At 38.3% G+C, this 24,721-nt stretch overlaps 1 protein-coding gene across 2 annotated transcripts in view; it reads left to right on the forward strand.

The window, feature by feature from the left end:
• LOC111155624 (unc-5 netrin receptor C) overlaps nucleotides 1–24,721 on the forward strand; it is a 354,147-nt gene that overhangs the window by 221,337 nt on the left and 108,089 nt on the right. For both annotated transcript variants that reach the window (XM_022515897.1, XM_022515904.1), the window contains exon 3: nucleotides 10,639–10,782. In XM_022515897.1, the coding sequence (XP_022371605.1) occupies nucleotides 10,639–10,782 (144 nt within the window). The remainder of the gene's footprint in view (nucleotides 1–10,638; nucleotides 10,783–24,721) is intronic.

The raw sequence follows: 24,721 nt of genomic DNA on the forward strand, positions 1-24,721 counted from the left end.
ACTCCTCACTTGAAAATATGAAATGCTAATATTTTTCATTTCTACTTAGAATTTCATGAGTTAAATTTTCCTTCTTATTGTAAATTAATGAGTCATTCTTGTATATTAGAGTTCCTTTAAAAGACAAAGAAAAATTATTTTCATTGGTACAGGACCTCCGTTTACTCAGCTATTAAAAACAATTTCGAAGAATCTAAAAAACATTTTGATAACTCAGCTCCCCCTGCCGCCCCATTCTTAGTGTGAATGCCAAGCAGGTTCCAAGTTTAATTCAAAGTTGTGTTTGATGGTGTCTTTCTGACTAGGGAAGGAGGTACAACTTCCATCATGACTAAAAGTTCCTTTCCTTTAAAATACATTTGGGGGGCGCCTGGGTGGCTCAGTGGGTTAAAGCCTCTGCCTTCGGCTCAGGTCATGATCCCAGGGTCCTGGGATCGAGCCCCGCATCGGGCTCTCTGCTCAGCAGGGAGTCTGCTTCCACCTCTCTCTCTCTCTCTCTCTGCCTGCCTCTCTGCCTACTTGTGATCTCTGCCTGTCAAATAAATAAATAAAATCTTTAAAAAAAATACATTTGGATATGATCACATATCTTTTTTTTTTTTTTTTTGGATCACATATCTTTTAAATAAGTATTAATAATGTCCTAGGGGAAATATTCTTTCATTAATTCAATAAATATTCATTGTAATGCCACAGAGACAGCATGTAACTGACACAAATCTCTACCCTGATAGAGCTCACATTCTGGTTGGTAAGTGAAGGAAGACCCTAGAAGACAAGATTGTGCTCATCAATTTTAAATTGATTTTAAATTTTAAATTTCCAATTTTAACCCACTGAGCCACCCAGGCGCCCCTTAAATTTCCAATTTTAAAATGTGGAAGTTTGCTTATTTAGCCTCAAATTAGTTAGAGCTAACTTGTTTAATAATTTCCATTCAGCTGATTAATGTTCCCATCTCACCTGTAAAATGGAATATGGATATAAGGAATTCGTAATAGATGAGCTATGCAAGCATTTCGACTACAGAAAAAAGTAGACTCTTCCACTCATCTTGTCAGGGTAACTTCACTTTATCTACAGTTTAATATAGTGAGAATCCTAGAGGATTGGTAAATCTCTTAAAGGTAAATCACTAAAACTCATTGCTGCTGTCAAACTGCATATCATAGACAGATCTGCATTGCCCTAGATGATTGATGTCCCCATCCAGACCTGATTCTCCCAGCTCTGCTGCAAAGTTCCACAGCTAGCCATGTCTTTCTCAAGTGGGTGTGTGTCTAATATAATTCCAATCATGGTGCTCCTCCCCTCTCCCGAATCTATGTTAGTAACTCCAGTTCTAATTTTGTGAATAGAGTATCGTCGTATTCCCAAAATAATTGTTATTACTATACAGTGTGTGCGTGTGTGTGTGTGCATGTGTGTGTGTATTTAATTTAGTATATATATTTAATCTAAGAGATTTCGAATACTTTTGTAGCTGTTATTCCATTTCTTTCCTCACAAGCCATGTTCATATCTTTATTTTGTAACTTAAGAAACCAAGGCTTGATGAATTTAGAACTTTCCAAAAGTCAGTAAATACAGGACAAGAATTTATTTTCTTATCTAAGGAAATTACTAGGTTGTTGTGTATTAGGTAGGTATTTATCTAATATCCCGGTTGTAACAATAATTGCCCTGGATAAGTTTGCTTTTTTTTTTTTTTTTTTAAATGAGCCTTTCTAGTTTGGTTTAAAAGTTTCCTTAAGATTATGAAATACAATGCTTTTAAGACAAGCAAGTATCTGTCCCCAGTATCCTGTGTATGAACTGTTATAAGTGGCGGTCCCTCCAGAGACAGTTGCACTTAATGTTCATTTCTAAATTACATAAGGTAAATATAAAATGAAAACCCAGTGGTATGAGTATTATTATTTTGGATATATGTGTTGGTTTCCACCATCAGACAGTGTTTTCAGAGGTTCACCAAGAATATTGCTCTCCAGCTTTTAAGATTAATGACTTGGTGTAAGATCAGAAATCTGAAAACAGCTTTTCTAATAATAATTAAAATTAAAATTATTAAAATTCCATTAAAAGTAAATCAGATTAGTCTTGTTTACTAGTTGAGAAAGATTAACTTTCCTAAAGTATCTGTCATTGGAAAAAAAAAACATCATTTTACCAATTTGCCATTTTTACAGATTCCCCACTCCACAGAACAAACTTCTCCAGCTGCCATTCAAGGCTCTCTGTGAGTCTCTCTTCTATCTAATTCCATGGTCTTATTTCTTTACTCCATTCATGTAAACTATTCTCCCCTATAGTGCTCCAGCCTTTTTCATCTCTGCCCTTTGGCTTTGTGCTATTCTATCCTCCTGAAGTGTCTTTGATTCCTCTCTGAGTCTTTAAACCCAAACCATGCTTTAGCATCAAACTCAAATATTCCATTTCCCCAGGTTTACCCTGATCTCTCCATCTGAAGCTATTTCACGATAGCTTTCTTCATGGGATTTTCAGAAATTTCCAAAGAGTAGATTACTTTTATTCAATAAACCAACAGATGGAAAATGCTGAACAAAACCACATTGAAAGACTCGATGAGATGGGCTCTGTCTTTACATAGACTGTAGGGTTATATGGTTTAATAAATTGAGGGGAAATAGTGGCCATCCAAATTAAACATATTTTTTATGGCAGAACTTCTCACCAAAGCCTTCAATTCACTGATCTGCATTCTGAGTTTCTAAGAGGAAGTTATATTAAACAGAAATCCCCAAACCTATTTGACCAAGGAACACCTTTAAAAATATATATATTTATATATTTGACAGAGACAGAGAGCGTGGAGCATGAGCTGGATGGGAGGAACAGAGGGAGAGGGAGAAGCAGGCTCCCCACCGGGCAGGGAGCCAGACATGGGGCTCGATTCCAGGACTGCAGGATCGTAGCCTGAGCCAAAGGCAGATGCTTAACAACTGAGCCACCCAGGCGCCCCAAGAATACTTCTTTGAGACAGTTTGAGGAATATTGATATAGTGAAAGGAATAGGAACATTGGATTCAGATAAATATGGCTCTAAATCCTTATTTTGCTAATCATTGGCTGCATGAAAAATTATTTAAATTCTGACTCTGCTCTTTACCTATATTATAAAAATACCCATTCCCAAGGATCATTATGCAGAAGAACTGAGACACAAGGTAGTTGCTAGTTACTTTTACTCTTCTGAGTTGCAATTCAATTTACTTATATGTGGACTTTAACACTACTTGGTATTATAGCTATAGATATATAAACCATTCATTCATTTAGCATACATTAATTGGACAAATATGTGTGCCAGTTACTGTACCGGTGAGTACACAATGCATACGACAGAGCCACTTAGTAAACTCCTATTTGTTTTTAGTGTTAGACAGTAAACTTCTAAAGAAAGGGTCCGTAAGCAATTCATCTCTATGGCTACCTTGGAAATGTTCTTGGTGCTCAAGAACGATCTCCACAATGAATTGCGAAGGACAGAGACCTTATCTGCCTTCTTTACCACTGTGTCCCCAGCACACAGAACAGTGTGTGGCACATGGCTGAATCTCTATAAATACCTATTAAATGAGTGGCTGGTAATAATAAGGGTAGAGTCATGATAAGGGCATAGCAATAATAAGGTCTGTAATTCACAAGTTCATGGTTAAATCAACCTTCAAGAATAGAGTATTCCCCCCACCCTTATGGACAGGATTTTTTTTTTAAATTTTGTTAAAATTACTTCTTTTGAAATTATCAATGTATTTCATGAAATAAAAACAGAAAGTAATGCATGTAGTTATGATTTAGATAATCATGAAGAACTATACTTTAAAGAAAATGTTAGAATATGTCTTCAAATATGTATGTAATAAGTTTAATGTTTTGTGAAAAATATTTAGATGAGTAACATATTTGCTATGTCAGTGGAATGTGCTTTATCACATTTTTACAAAATCACTTCATTATATTCCAAAGAAATTGACACACAAGGCAGAAGTTAAATACAGAAAGATTTTAGCTCCCCTTTTGGTCACGGAAAGAGTTCTTGGAACAGACATTCAACAGGTCTTTCATCACTAAAGTTTAGAATGCGAATAAATCATGGATCACAACTGGTAGACTTAATCTACTAACTCGTTACCACTGTCTGTGTAAGAAAAAGCATTTTGCATACCCTCATACTCCAATTATCATTAATACTTGCAGCTCCAAGTTTGGTGGTGTTTGGAAAGTCAAATCAGAAAAAGGAGGACTAGTTCTCCTGTAACATCTAAAACCTGACACTTCTGCAAAGGCAAGGGAAAAACAGTATTAGTGTTGTCAGAGTATCATTTATAATATTTTAATATCATCTTGCAATTAACATTTCAAGTCTTAAGGGGGAAAAACAGCATTTATCTGTGGTTATCATATAGCTTCCTAAAACCACTCCCCACTCCAGATACATAATCTAATAAATATTTTCTTCTCATTTCTAGACAAAACAAAAACATAGTGAAGCGAAACACAGGTCCTCATTGGACAAGGAATTCCAAACAGAACCAAGTAACTAGAAATTATCACGTAAAACAGGAAGTCAGGCCAATGACCTAGATATGAAATGCTTCCAAGCAACTCCCTTGACCCATTCAGTCCCAGCCATGTTATTCTTTGATTTTTAGGTAAATTCATCTTGATCACAAAGATAAAAAATATAATTAACAAATTATGCTTATAATAAATCTAATATACCTGTGATTTTTAATGATACAAAGTAATTTTAGTTACTTTGTGATTTACTATTTAGTTTTGTGACTTACTAAAAAGCGCAATTGTGATTTTTAATGATACAAAGTAATTTTAGTTAGATGGCCTGTTTATATATTAAATATATTAAAAATCCAAGGAAAACATTTAAGAGAAAAATTGATAAATTATGTGTTTCCAGTGTCTTTTCCTGATGTAGTTTAAAGAGTGTCAGATGACTTCGTGTAACATGAAACCACGTCTTGATTGTAAGGTTCTGCCTTTCGGGTACCATATTTTGATTATTTTAGTGAGTAGCTGAAAAACTGTCGGGGTTTTGTTGTCTTGGTGGTGTGTTTTGTTTTTTGTTATGACAGCCTTTTAAATAACGCCGCTATTTTGAGTGATTTTAATTTATATTAAGACATCTAGGGGCACCTCGGTGGCTCAGTTAAGTGTCTGCCTTGTCTCAGGTCACGTTCTCCTCATCCTGGGATTGGCCCACATTGGGCTCCCTGCCCAGTGGGAAGCCTGCTTCTCCCTCTCCCACTCCCCTTGCTTGTGTTGCCTCTCTTGCTGTGTCTCTCTCTGTCAAATAAAGAAATAAAATCTTGGGAAAAAAAGACATCTAGCACTGATATGTACCATGTTTTAGATCATATTAGTGAAAACTAATAGGATTAAACTCTGGGAGAAAACATGAAAAAGAGACCCTGCTAATTCAATAAAGTGATTGTAACATGTTGCAAATCATTCCTACCTGAGCGTCATTCATTTCCCAGCAACCTCTGTCCTGTGAACATACTATAATGAGATTTGGTCAAGTGACCTCTGCAGCTCTTCTCTCAATAGGGAGAGTGTTGTAGGAGGCCGAATTGATAGGTCTACACAACGCGATGTCTCAAACCTTCCCTTTGCCTTATGAAAATACAATCATTAAGAAGAAATACAACTCAGACACACATAACACCTACATCTAATGTGAGCTTAATATGCTGTTTAGTGAAACGTATATGGGGTATCAGAAGGCGAGGATTTGAAGACCACATTTTATTTATTTTATTTTTTTAAAGATTTTATTTATTTATTTGACAGAGATCACAAATAGGCAGAGAGGCAGGCAGAGGGAGAGAGGGGGAAGCAGGCTCCCTGCGGAGCAGAGAGCCCGATGCGGGGCTCAATCCCAGGACCCTGGGATCATGACCTGAGCCGAAGGCAGAGGCTTAACCACTGAGCCACCCAGGCGCCCCGATGACCACATTTTATAAAATCTTCCGAGATGATGCAGGATTTTGGAGTATCACCTAATAAACAATAAAAAGGAACACAGTGCTAGAGACGATGTTTTGTCGGTCTTTACAATTTCTGGAACTTGACTTAATTTTTTTATTAGCTGATTCTTAATGTTTGTTGATGGTACTACAGATTATATTTCTCCGGGAAGGTAGATATTGCTTTAAATAATTATACAAAGTATTCATCCTGTATTTGGATCATTTTATAACAGTCTATAAGAAAACAATATTTGTGGTCCCTGAACCCTATTAGAAAATTAAAATTTTGCTAAAGATAAGGAATAAATATCATTTTACCAGATTTTATTGCCATATGCATGTATAGCCATACAAAGATCCAATCAGAGGTTTGCATTTGCATCTGGATTTCTAAAATCATTTGAAACTCCCTATTAGCAAGTGCATATTCATATTCATTATAAGTCTTCTTGATATAGCATGCTAATTAGTTGCCTGCACTCTGGCTCCCAAACCACAATGAATCCTATTATAAAAGCAGATCAGTGCAAACTTCAAACAGCATGCATCCTGGAGATGCCACTATTAAAGGAAGAATGCTGATGGAAAATCTTTGATCTTATCAGACGTGATGGAAAAGACCCATTTGTATTTGAGTAAATCTGTAGAACGAAGCATTTCCCCCACCCTTAAGTAACCTGAAAGCAATTTCAAGTTCCCAAATGCTCTTCAAAGCAGCCCGCCTTGGAAGTAATGCTGATGGCATTACAAATTTCAAGGCAGCTTCCTTTTTCCATCTGGGGACTTCAAGCAGATTTAAAATTTTACTTTCAAAGAGAAAGCATATTACCTCCTCTTACCCAAACCACTAGCCTCTGGTTTGTTGAGCAGAGTGTCATAGGTAATGAACTTACCTACAGTAATGAAAAGATGGCTTATAACAAAGTATCTCAGAGCTTGACTAATGCAACTGATCGTAGGGCATTCTAAACTCTAAGTATTGAGACACTTACTCCTTCAGTTCTTTCTTGGTCTAGTGCTGTTGATCAAAAGTTGGAATGTAAACTTTGGGTGTGTGGCAGGACAACCCTACCCAACTCATCAATCCATCTCCTCCTGAATGGGGCACCTATGAAGCTGAAGACAAAAATCGGTGTGTGCTTGACTCCTGCACCCACAGCGAGCCCGAGCCACACAATTCAGAACATTCATACTGTGAATAATCTCTGTAGCAGGAGGGTTGGCCTGTGGCTTCTTAAAAAGCCTCAGATTTGTGGTCAGTAGAAACATCCATGAGCCTCTTTGGGCTGAAGGATACAGTGGCCCTAGTGAAGTTGCCCTAACATTTAATTAGGTTTCCTGTAATTGCTTTAAGTAAACAGGCGGGGAGGTGGGGAGAGGGGATGAGGAATGAAACCTGAGGTTATCATCTTGGGATGCAAAACATTTGTGTGTGGTTTTAATATCCTGAGCCCATTTGTTGCTGCCCTGCATTTTGGAAGAAACCATTACAGTTCTGAGGAAATACACACTGCAGGTTTATCAGCCCTTTGGTGACTGTAAATTTCCTGCAACAACTTTTAAAAGAAGAGTTTTGTTTCCAGTAACTGAATTTCTGCATGAAGAGAGGGGGTATAAACAAGCAAAACTGGCAAAAGTATGAAATTCCAGAGAGTGGAATAAAAAGAAAAGTGGGAGGCGAGTGGGAAAGCTGGGCTCCATCTTTCCGTGATCATCTAGAGATCAGAAAATGAGAATTATTACAGTAGGACAGGAAAATGAGAAGACCTATGCAGGGATTAGGAAAGTGGAAAAGAGGTAGTGTTTTTTGTTAATAAGTCAGGATTTCTGCTGTGGAGATTGTCTTATTATTAGGACATTGACTAAAATAATACAGTAACATTTTCTTGGAAGGGTGAGGGATTTAGATATGCCAGTTACTTGAAAATTATTTCTATTTTTATTTAAAGATTTTATTTACTTATTTGAGAGAAAGAAAGAGATGGCATGAGTGGGTGGAGGGGCAGAGAGAGAGGGAGAAGCAGACTCCCCGCTGAGCAGGGAGCCCGATACAGAGCTTGATCCCAGGTCCCCAGGATTATGACCTGAGCCAAAGGCTGACGCTTAACCAACTGAGCCACCCAGTCAACCCTTGAAAATTCTTTTTAAATGGTCACTGTGTAAGCATAAAAGCCTTGTTAATTTTCACATCACTTTAAATATGTTTAATAAATTTTTGGCCCTAGAGTTGTCATATCAGGACCTTGCCCTGCTTTGGGCTTACAAAATCCACTTTCCTGGGCTTCATTTCAGTTCAGGGACTCTTGAGTAGATCTGAGGGCAGAGTTGTTTCTATGACTCAAGTCCTCTCAGTTCTCGATAGAAAATATTGCTTATTTTCCCAGGGGGACAGCATCTACTTCTGTTGGGCATTCATTAATTTTCCTGAAGGCTTTTACCCATTTAAGCATGTTCTAGGTTTAAGGGTAAGTCCTGGAATACTCTTTTTTTGGTGTCTTTAGGTGACACCTTCATGTCACCTATACCAAGAAGTCATAGTCAATCAGTTTAAGAAATCATACCTTCTAGGAACTAAGCTCTATATCTTATACATATCATACATACATACATACATACATATCATATAGATAGATATTAATTCTCATCTGATGATGTCATTTACTTGCTTAAAATACTTTAATGATATCCATGACTTTCAGAAAGAAATTCTAAATCCTAAACATGGTGTGCAACAGATTCTCAAACTATGGGACACATCTAAATTCTTTGAGTGCATGCTAAACCACAAATCTCTGGGCCCAACTCTCAAGGTTTCTTATTCAATTTGAGCCAGGAGTGGGAGCCAAGAGTTTGCACTTCCAACAAGTTCCCATGTGATGCAGATGAAACTGTTCTGGGGCCACACTTTGAGAACCACTGGTCTACATCACTGTGTTTTGACTGATCTTTTTCTTGTCTCTCTTCATCTCATGCCATTCTTGGTGCTCAACTGTCTTCTGGGTTCCCGATCTCCTCATTCTCTTTCTGGCTTCTTCTCATATGTTCTGTCCCTCCCCCTTAGATAATTTAACCAACTTAACTCATGTTGAATCCTTCATGCTAATTTGGGTTCACTTGTTATTCACTCTCATTTCCTGTGTACTTCTCCTTTGTAGCATTGAACACAATTGTAATTAAGTAATAAATTGAATAATCTGTAGTTAATATGCACCCCCTTCACAATGATAGAAGTTCTTTGGGGGTAATGACTATCCTATTCATCAGAGATTCACAAGTCCCTGGGGCAATACCTTTTCCATAACTGATATGAAATAAATATTTGTTCAATGAATGAATGAATGAATACATGAATAAAAAGTACAAAGCAATATATTTCATCTTTCATACTGTGCTTATACTTAACCCTAAGGGTCTCCCTGCTAGTTGTCTCAATAGGCACTTCATTCTGAAAGAATGTGCAGGAAAATTGGCAGTTACCCACATACATTGTTCAGATGATCCTTCTTGCTCAGTGTAAAGAGGCACATTGTAGAATAACTCTCTGAAAAAGACTTTGATTTATCAAGATAAATACTCTTCAAATGATAATCCCAGATTCTTAGTTCAATTTTTGTTATTCAAGATTACATAATGCTGTAAAAGAAAATCCATTGTTTGAGCATTTTAGCTGGAAGCCACTTTTAACAGGATTTTGGTTACATCACAATTAGAGAGAAACATTTGGACTTTGGAAATATTATGTATGAAAACTTTAAAGTCATACATTCTTTGAATAGAATAGCAGGGATTTGTTAAATAAGACTGGCATTTTTTTTAAAGAAAACATTTTATTTAATAACTAAAAACAACTATAAAAATAACTTAGTTTTAGATAAGCACCATATATTTATATAGTACTGGGTCATATTATAATAAAACCTGACATATTATATATAGATATAAGTTTGGTTTTTGTACTTGTGATTACAGTTTTAGGTCATTCTCATTCCTTGTTAAGGAATTGTTAAGAAAGTTACAGTTACTGTAAAACTATGTAAAGTGTTGTAAAACTGTATATAGCTGTGTGGTACCAGATGAAACTATAATAAAATGTGATATATACTTATATACATTAACCAATATATATTAATAATTTACATACTTACGATTATAGTTTTAGCTTATTCTCTGTCATTTCATGTGAGGAGTTAGGAATATTTAATCATTGTAAGGTTATGTATAGCACATGGATATCTTACCCATGACCTATATAATGGGGGCACAATCCTTAGAAGATGTGAAACCCGTGTTCATGTTTGACTATACCAAGGAAGCTAACTCAGCAGAGGGTGAATATTTGTCCAACTCTTTGGAAAAAAGTGTAATTTTGTGCTGTGATAGATCTACTCCACTTTCATCTTCTGATGAAAGCAGAAGATTTGAAATAGCAAATAAGAAAATGAAAAAGTTGGGCATCAAATAATGGGGGCCAAAGGAAGATCTCAGATGGAGAGAGACAATATCTGGGCTGTTGATCGATGGCATCAAGATGGATCACTGGCGGGGGGGAAATACATGGTATGATGTTTTGTAGTTTGCCAGTAATAAGGCTTTTCCTGACTTAAATCTCCCTTTCTCTTGGCAGGTCTCATTGTCCGGGAAGTGAGCATTGAGATTTCGCGCCAGCAAGTCGAAGAACTCTTTGGGCCTGAAGATTACTGGTGCCAGTGTGTGGCCTGGAGTTCAGCAGGCACCACAAAGAGCAGGAAAGCCTACGTGCGCATCGCATGTGAGTCATGGCGTACGGACGTGCTGGGCTTCAGAACCTGGGTGGAATGTGGGCAAATGTAGCCTGTCACTGGCTCTAGATTCAAAGAACCCTGGTCAGAACTCCCAGATTTCTGCATTTGAGCTACACGTTCCCCTTACGTCACCAGAATATATTTTTTGTTTCAAGACATGGACAATTTCTCTTTAGGGATATGAAAGAACTAGTGATTTTTTTTTTCATTGCTTCTATTGTTTTTATTCTGACTTTCAAGGCACCTAAGTGTTAGTTCCTGTGCGAGTATACTCAAACTTAGCATCCTAACATGACTCTGCAGTTATAAATAATATTTCCCAACAATATTTCATGTTGTGTACCAATTATATATGCCTGAAATTGCTGTTGGCCCCTGTCTTTCCATATTGTGATATGAAAGTTTTATCCAACTACTTTATATTGCTTTTCTACTTGTATTACTCTTTGCACTGATCATTCTCTGTTAGTCCATTTCACCATAGCCATATTATTAGCTCCTTTAGATACATATGATGTACCTCCCCAAGGCCTCACATAAGGCAAGTAAACAGTAGATAACTATTGGTTGATTTTTTTTTTTTTAATTTTCCTAAATCACACAGCTCTGCTCAAATTCTCTCTTTTTTTTTTTTTAAATTTTATTTTTTATAAACATATATTTTTATCCCCAGGGGTACAGGTCTGTGAATCGCCAGGTTTACACACTTCACAGCACTCATCATAGCACATACCCTCCCCAATGTCCATAATCCCACCCCCCCAACCCCCCTCCCCCCATTAAACCTCAGTTTGTTTTGTGAGATTAAGAGTCACTTATGGTTTGTCTCCCTCCCAATCCCATCTTGTTTCATTTACTCTTCTCCTACCCCCTTAAGCCCCCATGTTGCATCTCCTCTCCCTCATATCAGGGAGATCATATGATAGTTGTCTTTCTCTGATTGACTCACTTCGCTAAGCATGATACCCTCTAGTTCCATCCACGTCGTCGCAAATGGCAAGACTTCATTTCTTTTGATGGCTGCATAGTATTCCATTGTGTATATATACCACATCTTCTTTATCCATTCGTCTGTTGATGGACATCTAGGTTCTTTCCATAGTTTGGCTATTGTAGACATTGCTGCTATAAACATTCGGGTGCACGTGCCCCTTCGGATCACTACGTTTGTATCTTTAGGGTAAATACCCAGCAGTGCAATTGCTGGGTCATAGGGTAGTTCTATTTTCAACATTTTGAGGAACCTCCATGCTGTTTTCCAGAGTGGTTGCACCAGCTTGCATTCCCACCAACAGTGTAGGAGGGTTCCCCTTTCTCCACATCCTCGCCAGCATCTGTCATTTCCTGACTTGTTAATTTTAGCCATTCTGACTGGTGTGAGGTGGTATCTCACTGTGGTTTTGATTTGTATTTCCCTGATGCCGAGTGACGTGGAGCACTTTTTCATGTGTCTGTTGGCCATCTGGATGTCTTCTTTGCAGAAATGTCTGTTCATGTCCTCTGCCCATTTCTTGATTGGATTATTTGTTCTTTGCGTGTTGAGTTTGCTAAGTTCTTTATAGATTTTGGACACTAGCCCTTTATCCGATATGTCATTTGCAAATATCTTCTCCCATTCTGTCAGTTGTCTTTTGGTTTTGTTAACTGTTTCCTTTGCTGTGCAAAAGCTTTTGATCTTGATAAAATCCCAATAGTTCATTTTTGCCCTCGCTTCCCTTGCCTTTGGCGATGTTCCTAGGAAGATGTTGCTGCGGCTGAGGTCGAAGAGGTTGCTGCCTGTGTTCTCCTCAAGGATTTTGATGGATTCCTTTCTCACATTGAGATCCTTCATCCATTTTGAGTCTATTTTCGTGTGTGGTGTAAGGAAATGATCCAATTTCATTTTTCTGCATGTGGCTGTCCAATTTTCCCAACTCCATTTGTTGAAGAGGCTGTCTTTTTTCCATTGGATATTCTTTCCTGCTTTGTCGAAGATTAGTTGACCATAGAGTTGAGGGTCTATTTCTGGGCTCTATATTCTGTTCCATTGATCTATGTGTCTGTTTTTGTGCCAGTACCATGCTGTCTTGATGATGACAGCTTTGTAATAGAGCTTGAAGTCTGGAATTGTGATGCCACCAACTTTGGCTTTCTTTTTCAATATTGCTTTGGCTATTCGAGGTCTTTTCTGGTTCCATATAAATTTTAGGATTATTTGTTCCATTTCTTTGAAAAAAATGGATGGTACTTTGATAGGAATTGCATTAAATGTGTAGATTGCTTTAGGTAGCATAGACATTTTCACAATATTTATTCTTCCAATCCAGGAGCATGGAACATTTTTCCATTTCTTTGTGTCTTCCTCAATTTCTTTCATGAGTACTTTATAGTTTTCTGTGTATAGATTCTTAGCCTCTTTGGTTAGGTTTATTCCTAGGTATCTTATAGTTTTGGGTGCAATTGTAAATGGGATTGACTCCTTAATTTCTCTTTCTTCTGTCTTGTTGTTGGTGTAGAGAAATGCAACTGATTTCTGTGCATTGATTTTATATCCTGACACTTTACTGAATTCCTGTACAAGTTCTAGCAGTTTTGGAGTGGAGTCTTTTGGGTTTTCCACATATAGTATCATATCATCTGCGAAGAGTGATAGTTTGACTTCTTCTTTGCCAATTTGGATGCCTTTAATTTCCTTTTGTTGTCTGATTGCTGAGGCTAGGACTTCTAGTACTATGTTGAATAGCAGTGGTGATAACGGGCATCCCTGCCATGTTCCCGACCTTAGCGGAAAAGCTCTCAGTTTTTCTCCATTGAGAATGATATTTGCGGTGGGTTTTTCATAGATGGCTTTGATAATATTGAGGTATGTGCCCTCTATCCCTACACTTTGAAGAGTTTTGATCGGGAAGGGATGCTGTACTTTGTCAAATGCTTTTTCAGCATCTATGGAGAGTATCATATGGTTCTTGTTCTTTCTTTTATTAATGTGTTGTATCACATTGATTGATTTGCGGATGTTGAACCAACCTTGCAGCCCTGGAATAAATCCCACTTGGTCGTGGTGAATAATCCTTTTAATGTACTGTTGAATCCTATTGGCTAGTATTTTGGCGAGAATTTTTGCATCTGTGTTCATCAAGGATATTGGCCTGTAGTTCTCTTTTTTGATGGGATCCTTGTCTGGTTTTGGGATCAAGGTGATGCTGGCCTCATAAAATGAGTTTGGAAGTTTTCCTTCCATTTCTATTTTTTGGAACAGTTTCAGGAGAATAGGAATTAGTTCTTCTTTAAATGTTTGGTAGAATTCCCCCGGGAAGCCGTCTGGCCCTGGGCTTTTGTTTGTTTGGAGATTTTTGATGACTGTTTCAATCTCCTTACTGGTTATGGGTCTGTTCAGGCTTTCTATTTCTTCCTGGTTCAGTTGGGGTAGTTTATATGTCTCTAGGAATGCATCCATTTCTTCCAGATTGTCAAATTTGTTGGTGTAGAGTTGCTCATAGTATGTTCTTATAATTGCCTGTATTTCTTTGGTGTTAGTTGTGATCTCTCCTCTTTCATTCATGATTTTATTTATTTGGGTCCTTTCTCTTTTCTTTTTGATAAGTCTGGCCAGGGGTTTATCGATCTTATTAATTCTTTCAAAGAACCAGCTCCTCGTTTCGTTGATTTGTTCTATTGTTTTTTTGGTTTCTATTTCATTGATTTCTGCTCTGATCTTTATGATTTCTCTTCTCCTGCTGGGTTTAGGCTTTCTTTCTTGTTCTTTCTCTAGCTCTTTTAGGTGTAGGGTTAGGTTGTGTACCTGAGACCTTTCTTGTTTCTTGAGAAAGGCTTGTACCGCTATATATTTTCCTCTCAGGACTGCCTTTGTCGTGTCCCACAGATTTTGAACCGTTGTGTTTTCATTATCATTTGTTTCCATGAATTTTTTCAACTCTTCTTTAATTTCCTGGTTGACCCATTCATTCTTTAGAAGGATGCTGTTTAGTCTCCATGTATTTGGGTTCTTTCCAAATTTCCTCTTGTGATTGAGTTCTAGCTTCAGAGCATTGTGGTCTGAAAATATGCAGGGAATGATTCCAATCTTTTGATAACGGTTGAGACCTGATTTAGGACCAAGAATATGATCTATTCTGGAGAATGTTCCATGTGCACTAGAGAAGAATGTGTATTCTGTTGCTTTGGGATGAAATGTTCTGAATAGATCTGTGATGTCCATCTGGTCCAGTGTGTCATTTAAGGCCTTGATTTCCTTGTTGATCTTTTGCTTGGATGATCTGTCCATTTCAGTGAGGGGAGTGTTAAAGTCCCCTACGATTATTGTATTATTGTCGATGTGTTTCTTTGATTTTGTTATTAATTGGTTTATATAGTTGGCTGCTCCCATGTTAGGGGCATAGATATTTAAAATTGTTAGATCTTCTTGTTGGACAGTTCCTTTGAGTATGATATAGTGTCCTTCCTCATCTCTTATTATAGTCTTTGGCTTAAAATCTAATTGATCTGATATAAGGATTGCCACTCCTGCTTTCTTCTGATGTCCATTAGCATGGTAAATTCTTTTCCACCCCCTCACTTTAAATCTGGAGGTGTCTTCAGGTTTAAGATGAGTTTCTTGTAGGCAACATATAGATGGGTTTTGTTTTTTTATCCATTCTGATACCCTGTGTCTTTTGATTGGGGCATTTAGCCCATTAACATTCAGGGTAAGTATTGAGAGATATGAATTTAGTGCCATTGTATTGCCTGTAAGGTGACTGTTATTGTATATTGTCTCTGTTTCTTTCTGATCTACTACTTTTAGGGTCTCTCTTTGCTTAGAGGACCCCTTTCAATATTTCCTGTAGAGCTGGTTTGGTATTTGCAAATTCTTTCAGTTTTTGTTTGTCCTGGAAGCTTTTAATCTCTCCTTCTATTTTCAATGATAGCCTAGCTGGATATAGTATTCTTGGCTGCATGTTTTTCTCATTTAGTACTCTGAATATATCATGCCAGCTCTTTCTGGCCTGCCAGGTCTCTGTGGATAAGTCTGCTGCCAATCTAATATTTTTACCGTTGTATGTTACAGACTTCTTTTCCCGGGCTGCTTTCAGGATCTTCTCTTTGTCACTAAGACTTGTAAATTTTACTATTAGGTGACGGGGTGTGGACCTATTCTTATTGATCTTGAGGGGGGTTCTCTGAACCTCCTGGATTTTGATGCTTGTTCCCTTTGCCATATTGGGGAAATTCTCTCCAATAATTCTCTCCAATATACCTTCTGCTCCCCTCTCTGTTTCCTCTTCTTCTGGAATCCCAATTATTCTAATGTTGTTTCGTCTTATGGTGTCACTTATCTCTCGAATTCTCCCCTCATGGTCCAGTAGCTGTTTGTCCCTCTTTTGCTCAGCTTCTTTATTCTCTGTCATTTGGTCTTCTATATCACTAATTCTTTCTTCTGCCTCATTTATCCTAGCAGTGAGAGCCTCCATTTTTGATTGCACCTCATTAATAGCTTTTTTGATTTCAACTTGGTTAGATTTTAGTTCTTTTATTTCTCCAGAAAGGGCTTTTATCTCTCCGGAGAGGGTTTCTCTAATATCTTCCATGCCTTTTTCGAGCACGGCTAGAACCTTGAGAATCGTCATTCTGAATTCTAGATCTGACATATTACCAATGTCTGTATTGATTAGGTCCCTAGCCTTTGGTACTGCCTCTTGTTCTTTTTTTTGTGAATTTTTCCGCCTTGTCATTTTGTCCAGATAAGAGTATATGAAGGAGCAAGTGAAATACTAAAAGGGTGGCAACAACCCCAGGAAAATATGCTTTAGCCAAATCAGAAGAGATTCCAAATCGTGAGGGGGGAGAAAGGGGATAAAAAGAGGTTCAGAAAGAAGAAGAAAAAAAAAAAACAATTAAAAAAAGAAAACCAATAAAGAAAAAATATAAAAAGGAAAAAAAGAATATATATATTAGATAAACTAGTTAAAAAACGTTAAAAAAAGTTAAGGGTAAAAGTTAAAAAAATTTAGCAGAAGAGAAAAATAAATTGAAAAAGAAAAAAAATTAAATTAACTGCAAGGCTAAAGAATCATGGGGAGAAAGCCATGAGTTCCGTGCTTTGCTTTCTCCTCCTTTGGAATTCCGCTGCTCTCCTTGGTATTGAAACTGTACTCCTTGGTAGTTGAACTTGGTCCTGGCTGGGTTTCTTGTTGATCTTCTGGGGGAGGGGCCTGTTGTAGTGATTCTCAAGTGTCTTTGCCCCAGGCGGAGTTGGACCGCCCTTACCAGGGGCCGGGCTGAGTAATCCGCTTGGGTTTGCTTTCGGGAGCTTTTGTTCCCTGAGCGCTTTCCGTAGAGTTCCGGAGGGCGGGAATGAAGATGGCGGCCTCCCGGTCTCTGGCCCGGAGGAGCCAAGAGCCTGGGGCCCCACTTCTCAGTGCGCCCTCAGAGAACAGCGCCGATTTACTCCCGTCACCCTGCCTCCGGCCGCGCTCCGAGCTGACCGAGCCTGCGACCGGTTCAAGGTAACCCCGAGCTGAGAGTCACTCCTCGGCTCTGTCTCTGTAGCCGGCTTCCCCGTTCTAATACCTGTAAGCTCTGCGACACTCAGACACCCCCGATCCTTCTGTGACCCTGCGGGACCTGAGGCCACGCTGACCCTGCGTGGGCTTCACCCCGGTTAAGCCTCTGGAGCGATGTCCCTCAGCGGAACAGACTTTTAAAAGTCCCGATTTTGTGCTCCGTTGCTCCGCCGCTTGCCGGGAGCCGGCCCCTCCCCCCGCAGTCTATCTTCCCGTCGCTTTGGATTCACTTCTCCGCCAGCCCTACCTTTCCGAAAGTGGTTGATTTTCTGTTTCTAGAGTTGCTGTTCTTCTTCTCTTCGATCTCCCGTTGGATTTGTAGGTGTTTGCAATCTTTAGATAAGCTATCTAGCTGATCTCCCGCTACCTGAAGTAGTCTCAGCCTGCTACTTCTCCGCCATCTTGACTCTGTCCACTAGTGATTTTTTTTAAAGGTTCTGAGTTTTCATTTTTTTTTAATCTGGTAAGAATTAGGCTATAGGAAAACCAACTCTATTTCTTTAATGAGTTTATTCTGCCAGTGTGTTAGGACAATGTTGATTAGTTTTACTACTAGAAATAGAAATTACCCATACAAAGCTTCTCTATTTATTTTTTGGAACCACTAGAATGCCTCAAAATACACCACTGTTTTCCAAACTGTGTTAAATTCTGGAGTATTCATGCTTGTGAAGAGGTTAACACAGAACAGGGTTCCATAAGCAAATAAATGTGGGAGATTTTTTTTTGGATGAAGTTAAATAGGTTTATTCATTGCAAAATTCTCAGATTTTTTAATATGCTAATCATATTAAGCCTAAGAAAGATGTTGCCTACAACTCTTCTGTAGACTCCCTTTCCCAAGGAGTGCTATTTACATCTTGAGCAGCATGAATGCTGCTTTCATCTGTCTTAAGGTTCCATATTGAGATATTTTCTCGAGTCTGAGACTGCTGAAATCCATGTGAACTACATTATTTGAACTCTTTTGTATGCGTGCATTTTATCAAATTGTTAGTGATGGATGTCAGTATCACCCACCTCTCACACGTCACTGAGTCCCAATGAGTCCCAATAGTCTGGGCTCTGAGGCTTCTCCCAGTTCCATACTCTACTCTTCCCTTGCCTTCTACTTGATCTAAATCACAGTGGCTGCAAACATATCCCAGTTAGTCTCCATGGCTCCCATTGTTTCGCTTTTCTAGTCCATCCTCCATATTACCACAAATGCAATCTTTCTGAAACTCCTATCTCTGCACAGAATGCCTCCCTCCCTGCTAAAATGTTATAGTGGCTTGTGAGATAAAGATCCCTTTCGGTGCCATGTGCCATCATATGAATCTGCTAGGACTGTCATACAAAGTACCACAGACTGGGTGGCTTAACCAGTAGAAATCTCTTTGCTCACAGTTTGGAAACTACAAGTGTGAGGTCAAGGTGCCAACAGTGTTGGCTCCTCCCAGAGCCTCTCTCCTGGGCCTGTAGATGGTTGATTTCTCCATGTCTTTGCACGTTCTTCCCTCTGTAACTGCAGGCCCAGATTTCTCTTCCTGTAAAGACACCAGTCATGTTGGATTAAAGGCACCCTAAAGACCTTATTTTAACTTTGTCACCTCTTTAAAGGCCTTGTCTCCAAATAAAGTCACATTCTGAGGTCCTGAAGTGAGGGCTTTGATGTGTGAACAATTCAGCCCATGACAACCATATTTCATAGTTTACACATTCAACCTATGTTTCCAGCTCCAACCAGAGAGAATGTTTCCATTTTCATCACACTAGATTAGCAACTCTTTGATGTCTGTGCTTTCCAGCTGTTGTTCACAATGAAGGGTTTCACCCTTCTCTTACTTCTGTTCGTTATTTGTAAACATTCATTTATTTAACAATATTTAGTAAGCATTTAGTCTGTTCTTGGGACAGTTTTAGGTATTGGGTATGGAGCTAAAATCAAAACAATTAATGACCTACCTTCTTGGAGTTTATGTTCAGGTGGGCAAGGGCAAACTCAAAATCAAATAGATGATAATCACGACCAGAGCAGATGGTAAACACTATAAAGAGAAGTAAAGCAGGAAAAGAGGGTATGTTGTCCTGGGGGAGGGTGGTCAGGGAACTTCTTTGGAAGATGTTCACAGTTGAGGAAACATGAAGGCAGGGAAGGGGGACTCAGGCAGAGGGAGCTGTATGTGCCATAGGTACCAATACTCAGAAGCAGGCGTGCACTGGCCCTCCCAGCACCAGGACACTGTAGGTCTAACGGCTTTGGTTCTTAGCTTGAGAAGAGAACCTCGGAGTGTTTTCAGCAGAGCAATTCATGATCTGACTTCCATGTTAACAGAATCACGACTTGTGTTGAGAATAGATCAAGGGTAGAAACACAAAACCCAGTTATGAGGCTGTGTCTATGAGAGATGTTAGACTTGCATTGATTAGAAGCAGCAAAGGGGGTACAGCCTGGCTCCTGGATGCAGCAATTCTTCTTGTTTGTGAGGGAGAGGAGAGGGAGATGTTCCAAGGCTCCCAGTGGATGCCTGAAACCGCAGATAGTACCAACCCCAATATAGGCTATGTTTTTTTCTGTCTATACCTATGATAAAGTTTAATTTCTAAATTAGGCGCAGTAAGAGATTAACAACAATAATGATAAAATAGAAAAATTATAACAATATACTGTAAGAAATGTTAGTGCATGTGGTCTCTCTCTCAAAATATCTTACAGGTTTTTACCACCCCCCCGCCCCACTTCTTCTCGTGATGCTATGAGATGATAAAATGCCTGCATGATGAAGTGAATGGCACAGGCATTGCGACATAGTGTTAGCCCACCCTTGACTTTTCTGGACCTTAGGTGACTGTGGCTAACTGAAACCCCCAAAAGCAAAATGGCCGGCAAGGGAGGGGGGGACTACTGTATATTTAAGAGGCAATAGCTTTTGTTGAGAGATTGGATGTGAGAAGTGAGAGAGAGAGAAGAAAGAATGATTCAAGAGGCTTGAACTTTTTGAAGAATTTGTTTCAAATGTCCTTAGTGAAGTCATTTCTGCCTCATGGGTCTCCAGAAAGATAGGCATCCCTTTCTCAATCCTTTCAAAGCAGTGTGTCCATTCTCTTAATATAGGGCTTGTCTCAGTTGAATTATATTCACTTGTTGTAATGTCTGTGTTTCATGCCAGCAAGTTCTGTGGAATCAATTTTGCTTAATTCAATTTTGCTTAACTTTATATCTTTCATGCTTTGCACAATGCCTAGAACATCATAGATGTTTAATAAATTTTATTGAATTAAAACTGTTATAAAAAATTCTCAGTGAAGTTTATTAAAATGCTATATATATTAATCTTTCCTCTCAGAGCATATCTAAAGAGATTTTCTCTTTGTCTTATATGGGTTCTCCAGGAAATAGACTCTGAGATGAGGACATACATGCAGGCAACATATTGAACAATACTCTTAGGAATAATACCCATGCAGGCCATAGGATTTGGCAGGTATGAGAAATTGAGCTGCAGGACAGGTATGACAAAAGGTGGCCCCATAGGGAGCTCTGGAGCTCAAATGGCCCTTCAGAGTTGCCCCACATAGACTAATCAATGGTTGTGGGCCCTTGCTTGACTCCCAGCTCCCACCAGCTTATGTGAACTGGGTCAAGTCAGCTCTCCTCAACTGAGGGCAATTTCAGGAGAAAGACACAGAGCTCTCTCATAGGCAACACTCCCAAAAGCGGGGTCAGTCCCGAAAAGGGATCTCATTGGCATACCCCTACATTCACTATAGTCATTTGCCACAAATCTTGAAGACGTTATTTTATTAATTATGAAGCCAAAAGATATTTTTAAACATTTTGTAAAGAAACAAGAGACCAATTGTTTTGGTCAAATATTTAAATGAATTAAAAGTTAGCTTCTAACTATAATCAAAAGAGGTACAAGGATATAAGACTATATCTTTATCTTTCATTGCTATGTCTTTATTAATATCAATTATAATGAATATTTTAAATCACCAATTTATATTCCATACTAAATTGGCTTCCCTAAAAGCTGAAGTTGAAGGACTGTAGAGTTCCAAATGAACCTCTTATTGTGCCAATTCCATATATATATATACATATATATATATATAACATATGTGTATATATTATCCAATATATAATATTGGATATATCCAATATATAATATATATTATATATTCCAATATATTATATATTCCAACTCTATATATTATAGAGTTCCAAATGAAGAACCTCTTATTGTGCCAATTCCATATATATATACATATACATATATATATGTATATATATATATAATATAGCATATGTATGGTGTGTGTGTGTATGTATATATGTATGGTGCGTGTGTATGTATGTATAGAGACACTCTATTTATGTCTCTATTCTCCATATAAAAACTAAATACATGTAAGAATCCCATCTTTCTTTGCAATGTATTATATAAACTTTGCTGAATGTAATTTGACATTTTCAAATAATAAGAAAACAAACTCAGTAAGAGATTAATTTGCCCATAGCCCCTTTTCATCTTCATGCAATAAGACTGAAGAACAGTTTGCCTGTATTTCTATACTTTACTGAACTCATATGTGTCTGTGGCCAAAGAAGACCATCCAATATGTAAAGATGTAGCTACATAGATTTATATCATGCTTCATTTAAAAAGAAAAAAATAGGTTAAATTTTAGTTCTCTTTGTTAAGACTGGTTTCTACCAAACAAGTTCTTGCCAATATTCCTAGTTTGCCCTGTTTCAAGTAAGCCTGTGGGGCTTTGCTCAATGATATATGACAGATGGCCATCACATAAACTGCAATTAAAGTTTAAATTTGTCCCAGGCAAAGATAACTATGATGCTAAGGTTAAATAAATGCAATTATGTCTCACCTAATTAGACTTATACTCACGTGTACAGTGGAGGGGCTCAATGTTCTTTCACAAAAAAAGCTCTATTTTCAGAAGTTGATCAGGCAGGAATGAATACTCGCTGTGTGTTTGCTTATAATACATCATTTGTTTAGCTATATAAATTATAAAAATAAGTTTGTGACACAATCAAGGCAGAAGAGCAAACAAGGAAATATGGAAGTTAGAATTTAGCCAGGCCTGGGCTGAGACCATGACATGCCTGCTCCAGAATGTCACATATTTACTAGAGGATTGTGCTGGCGTCCTGTGTGGGTGCTGTGGCTTCCACTGCAGAACGAGGAGTTGCTTCTGAGCGATCTCAAGTCTATCCCAAGTAGAGCCTTTATGGCAATATGGCTGCCAGTTTCATTGGGTTGTTTCTTCTGGTATCCTTTGTTATAAAGCCAATAGGAAATTTCCTAGTGTTAAGGTAGGAATAATTCAGGCAAAATGTTAGCAAACACTGTCATTCTTCAGGCAATGTCTTACTTTTGATAGGGCTGCTATTTTGATGTTGTCATTCTTGGTGAAGTGGTTGTAGTTGTTTGTGGGGAGGGATACAATGTCAGTAGCATAGTGGAATGGTTAGAGCACAGGGTTTGGAGCCCGGCCGACTTATGTCCATATCTTAGTTCCATCACTTACTAATATGACCTTGGTCATGTGACTTAACCCCTCTGAGCCTTAGTTTCATCAGCCGAGAAATGCAAATGATAGGGTTATTTTAAGATTAAATTGGATAAACTTGTAAAGCCTATGGCATAGTGCCAGACACAAAACAAATGCTCAGTGGATGATAATAGGTGTTCATAACAACAGAAATTATGATTTAAACTTTATTTGTGCATTTTGAAAACTTATCCATACTGAGTTAACATTTCTTTTCCTTTTTCTTTCTTTCTTTTTTTTTCCCCCTGAGTTAACATTAAACACTTAAAAAGGCTCTTCTTGTTTTACAACTTCATGTCCCAGGCCTTGGCTCTCAATCCTAGAAGATGAAATTCTCTGCCAGTTCACATACAATTAGATTGTAATTTTCCCCCCATGCCCGAGGATGGAGGAGCACTCCATATGGTCACCCTTCTCCTATGATTCAGGAGTCAGAGTGGATTTATGTGCACAGGGAATCCATCTTCCTGGGAATGGCAGGATAGTTCCTATGGATTTTTTTTCTTTATTCTGTGTGCAAACCAATAAATCACAAATGCCACTGGCTACAGATTGGAATATGATAGCTCCTGAGAAGAATGGAGGAGGATCAAGGTGGCCTTCTCTGCTCATCTCTCACTGCTCACTTGTCCTTTTCCCTGGGATTAGAACCACCTTGTGACCACCTGTGGGTTTGGACCAAACCTTATTCACATTTGTGAGTCTGTAGTGTCTCTCTCATACTATCCAGAATAGCAGTGTCTAGAGACAGATAATGCCAGCCACTTATGTCATTTAAACTTTTCTAGTAGCCAACCTTAAAAAAGTAAAAGGAAACAGGCAAAATTAATTTTAGTAATATATTTCAAATCCAGTATATCTCAACTATCATTCCAACAAAGTAACCAATATAAACACGTATTAATGAAATATTTTATGTTCTTTTTTTCATGGTTATCTTTGAAGGCTGATGTGTTTACACCTACAATACTTGTCCATTAAGACTAGCCACAGCTCGGTTGCTTGATAGCCCATGTGGCCAGTACTGGACAGATGGGCTCTAGAATTAATGATTAGAATGGTGGCACTGTTTCAACCACTTCATTTCTCAACTCACACGGTTACCGTTTTTTTTTCCTCTTTAAGGAAAACACTTAGAAACTACTCTCTCAGCAAATTTCAAGTACGTAACACAATGTGATTCACTGTAGTCACAGTGCTGCAGAAAACTATCCCCAGAACTTATCCATTCAGTAACTGAAAGTTTATACCCTTTGACCAACACTTACATAGATTAGCTCCTTCAGTCCTTGCAACAATTCCATGTGACAGATGCGATAATCACTATTATACAGCTGGGAAAATTGACAATAAAGGGAGATTAAAAATCCTGCCTGAGTTCCCAGCTGGTATATGGAGAAGCTAGTCTGACCAACAAGAGAGTCCGTGCTTCTAACAAATTCTCTGGGTATGAGAGGAGAGGTGGTGGCAGTGATGTTTATGTCAGGTGGTCGTTCACAAAATTATCTTACTTTCTAGAGGCATAATGTTATAAACTCACTATTATTTTGTGCAGAAATATCAGAAGGCCTTGGGTTCCTGCCTCTCCCCTATTGCTTGGTCTGCTCCAACCTCACCAGCCTCCTTGTTTCCAGAACGCAGTACACTCATTTCAAATATAGGCTATTTGTAATACCTGTTCCTTCCCACCCAGAATATTCTTGCCCAACTCTTAAATGTAGCTCAGGCTCACTCTCGTCTTTCATTCAGGTTTCTGCTGAAGTGTCACCTCTTCAGCGGGGTCAATCCTGACCGATTTACGTAAAGCCCACTGACCCCA

This window comes from Enhydra lutris, unplaced genomic scaffold (assembly GCF_002288905.1).
Source record: "Enhydra lutris kenyoni isolate GAN:26980312 unplaced genomic scaffold, ASM228890v2 scaffoldscaffold3, whole genome shotgun sequence".
In the NCBI taxonomy this organism is placed as follows: Eukaryota; Metazoa; Chordata; class Mammalia; order Carnivora; family Mustelidae; genus Enhydra; species Enhydra lutris.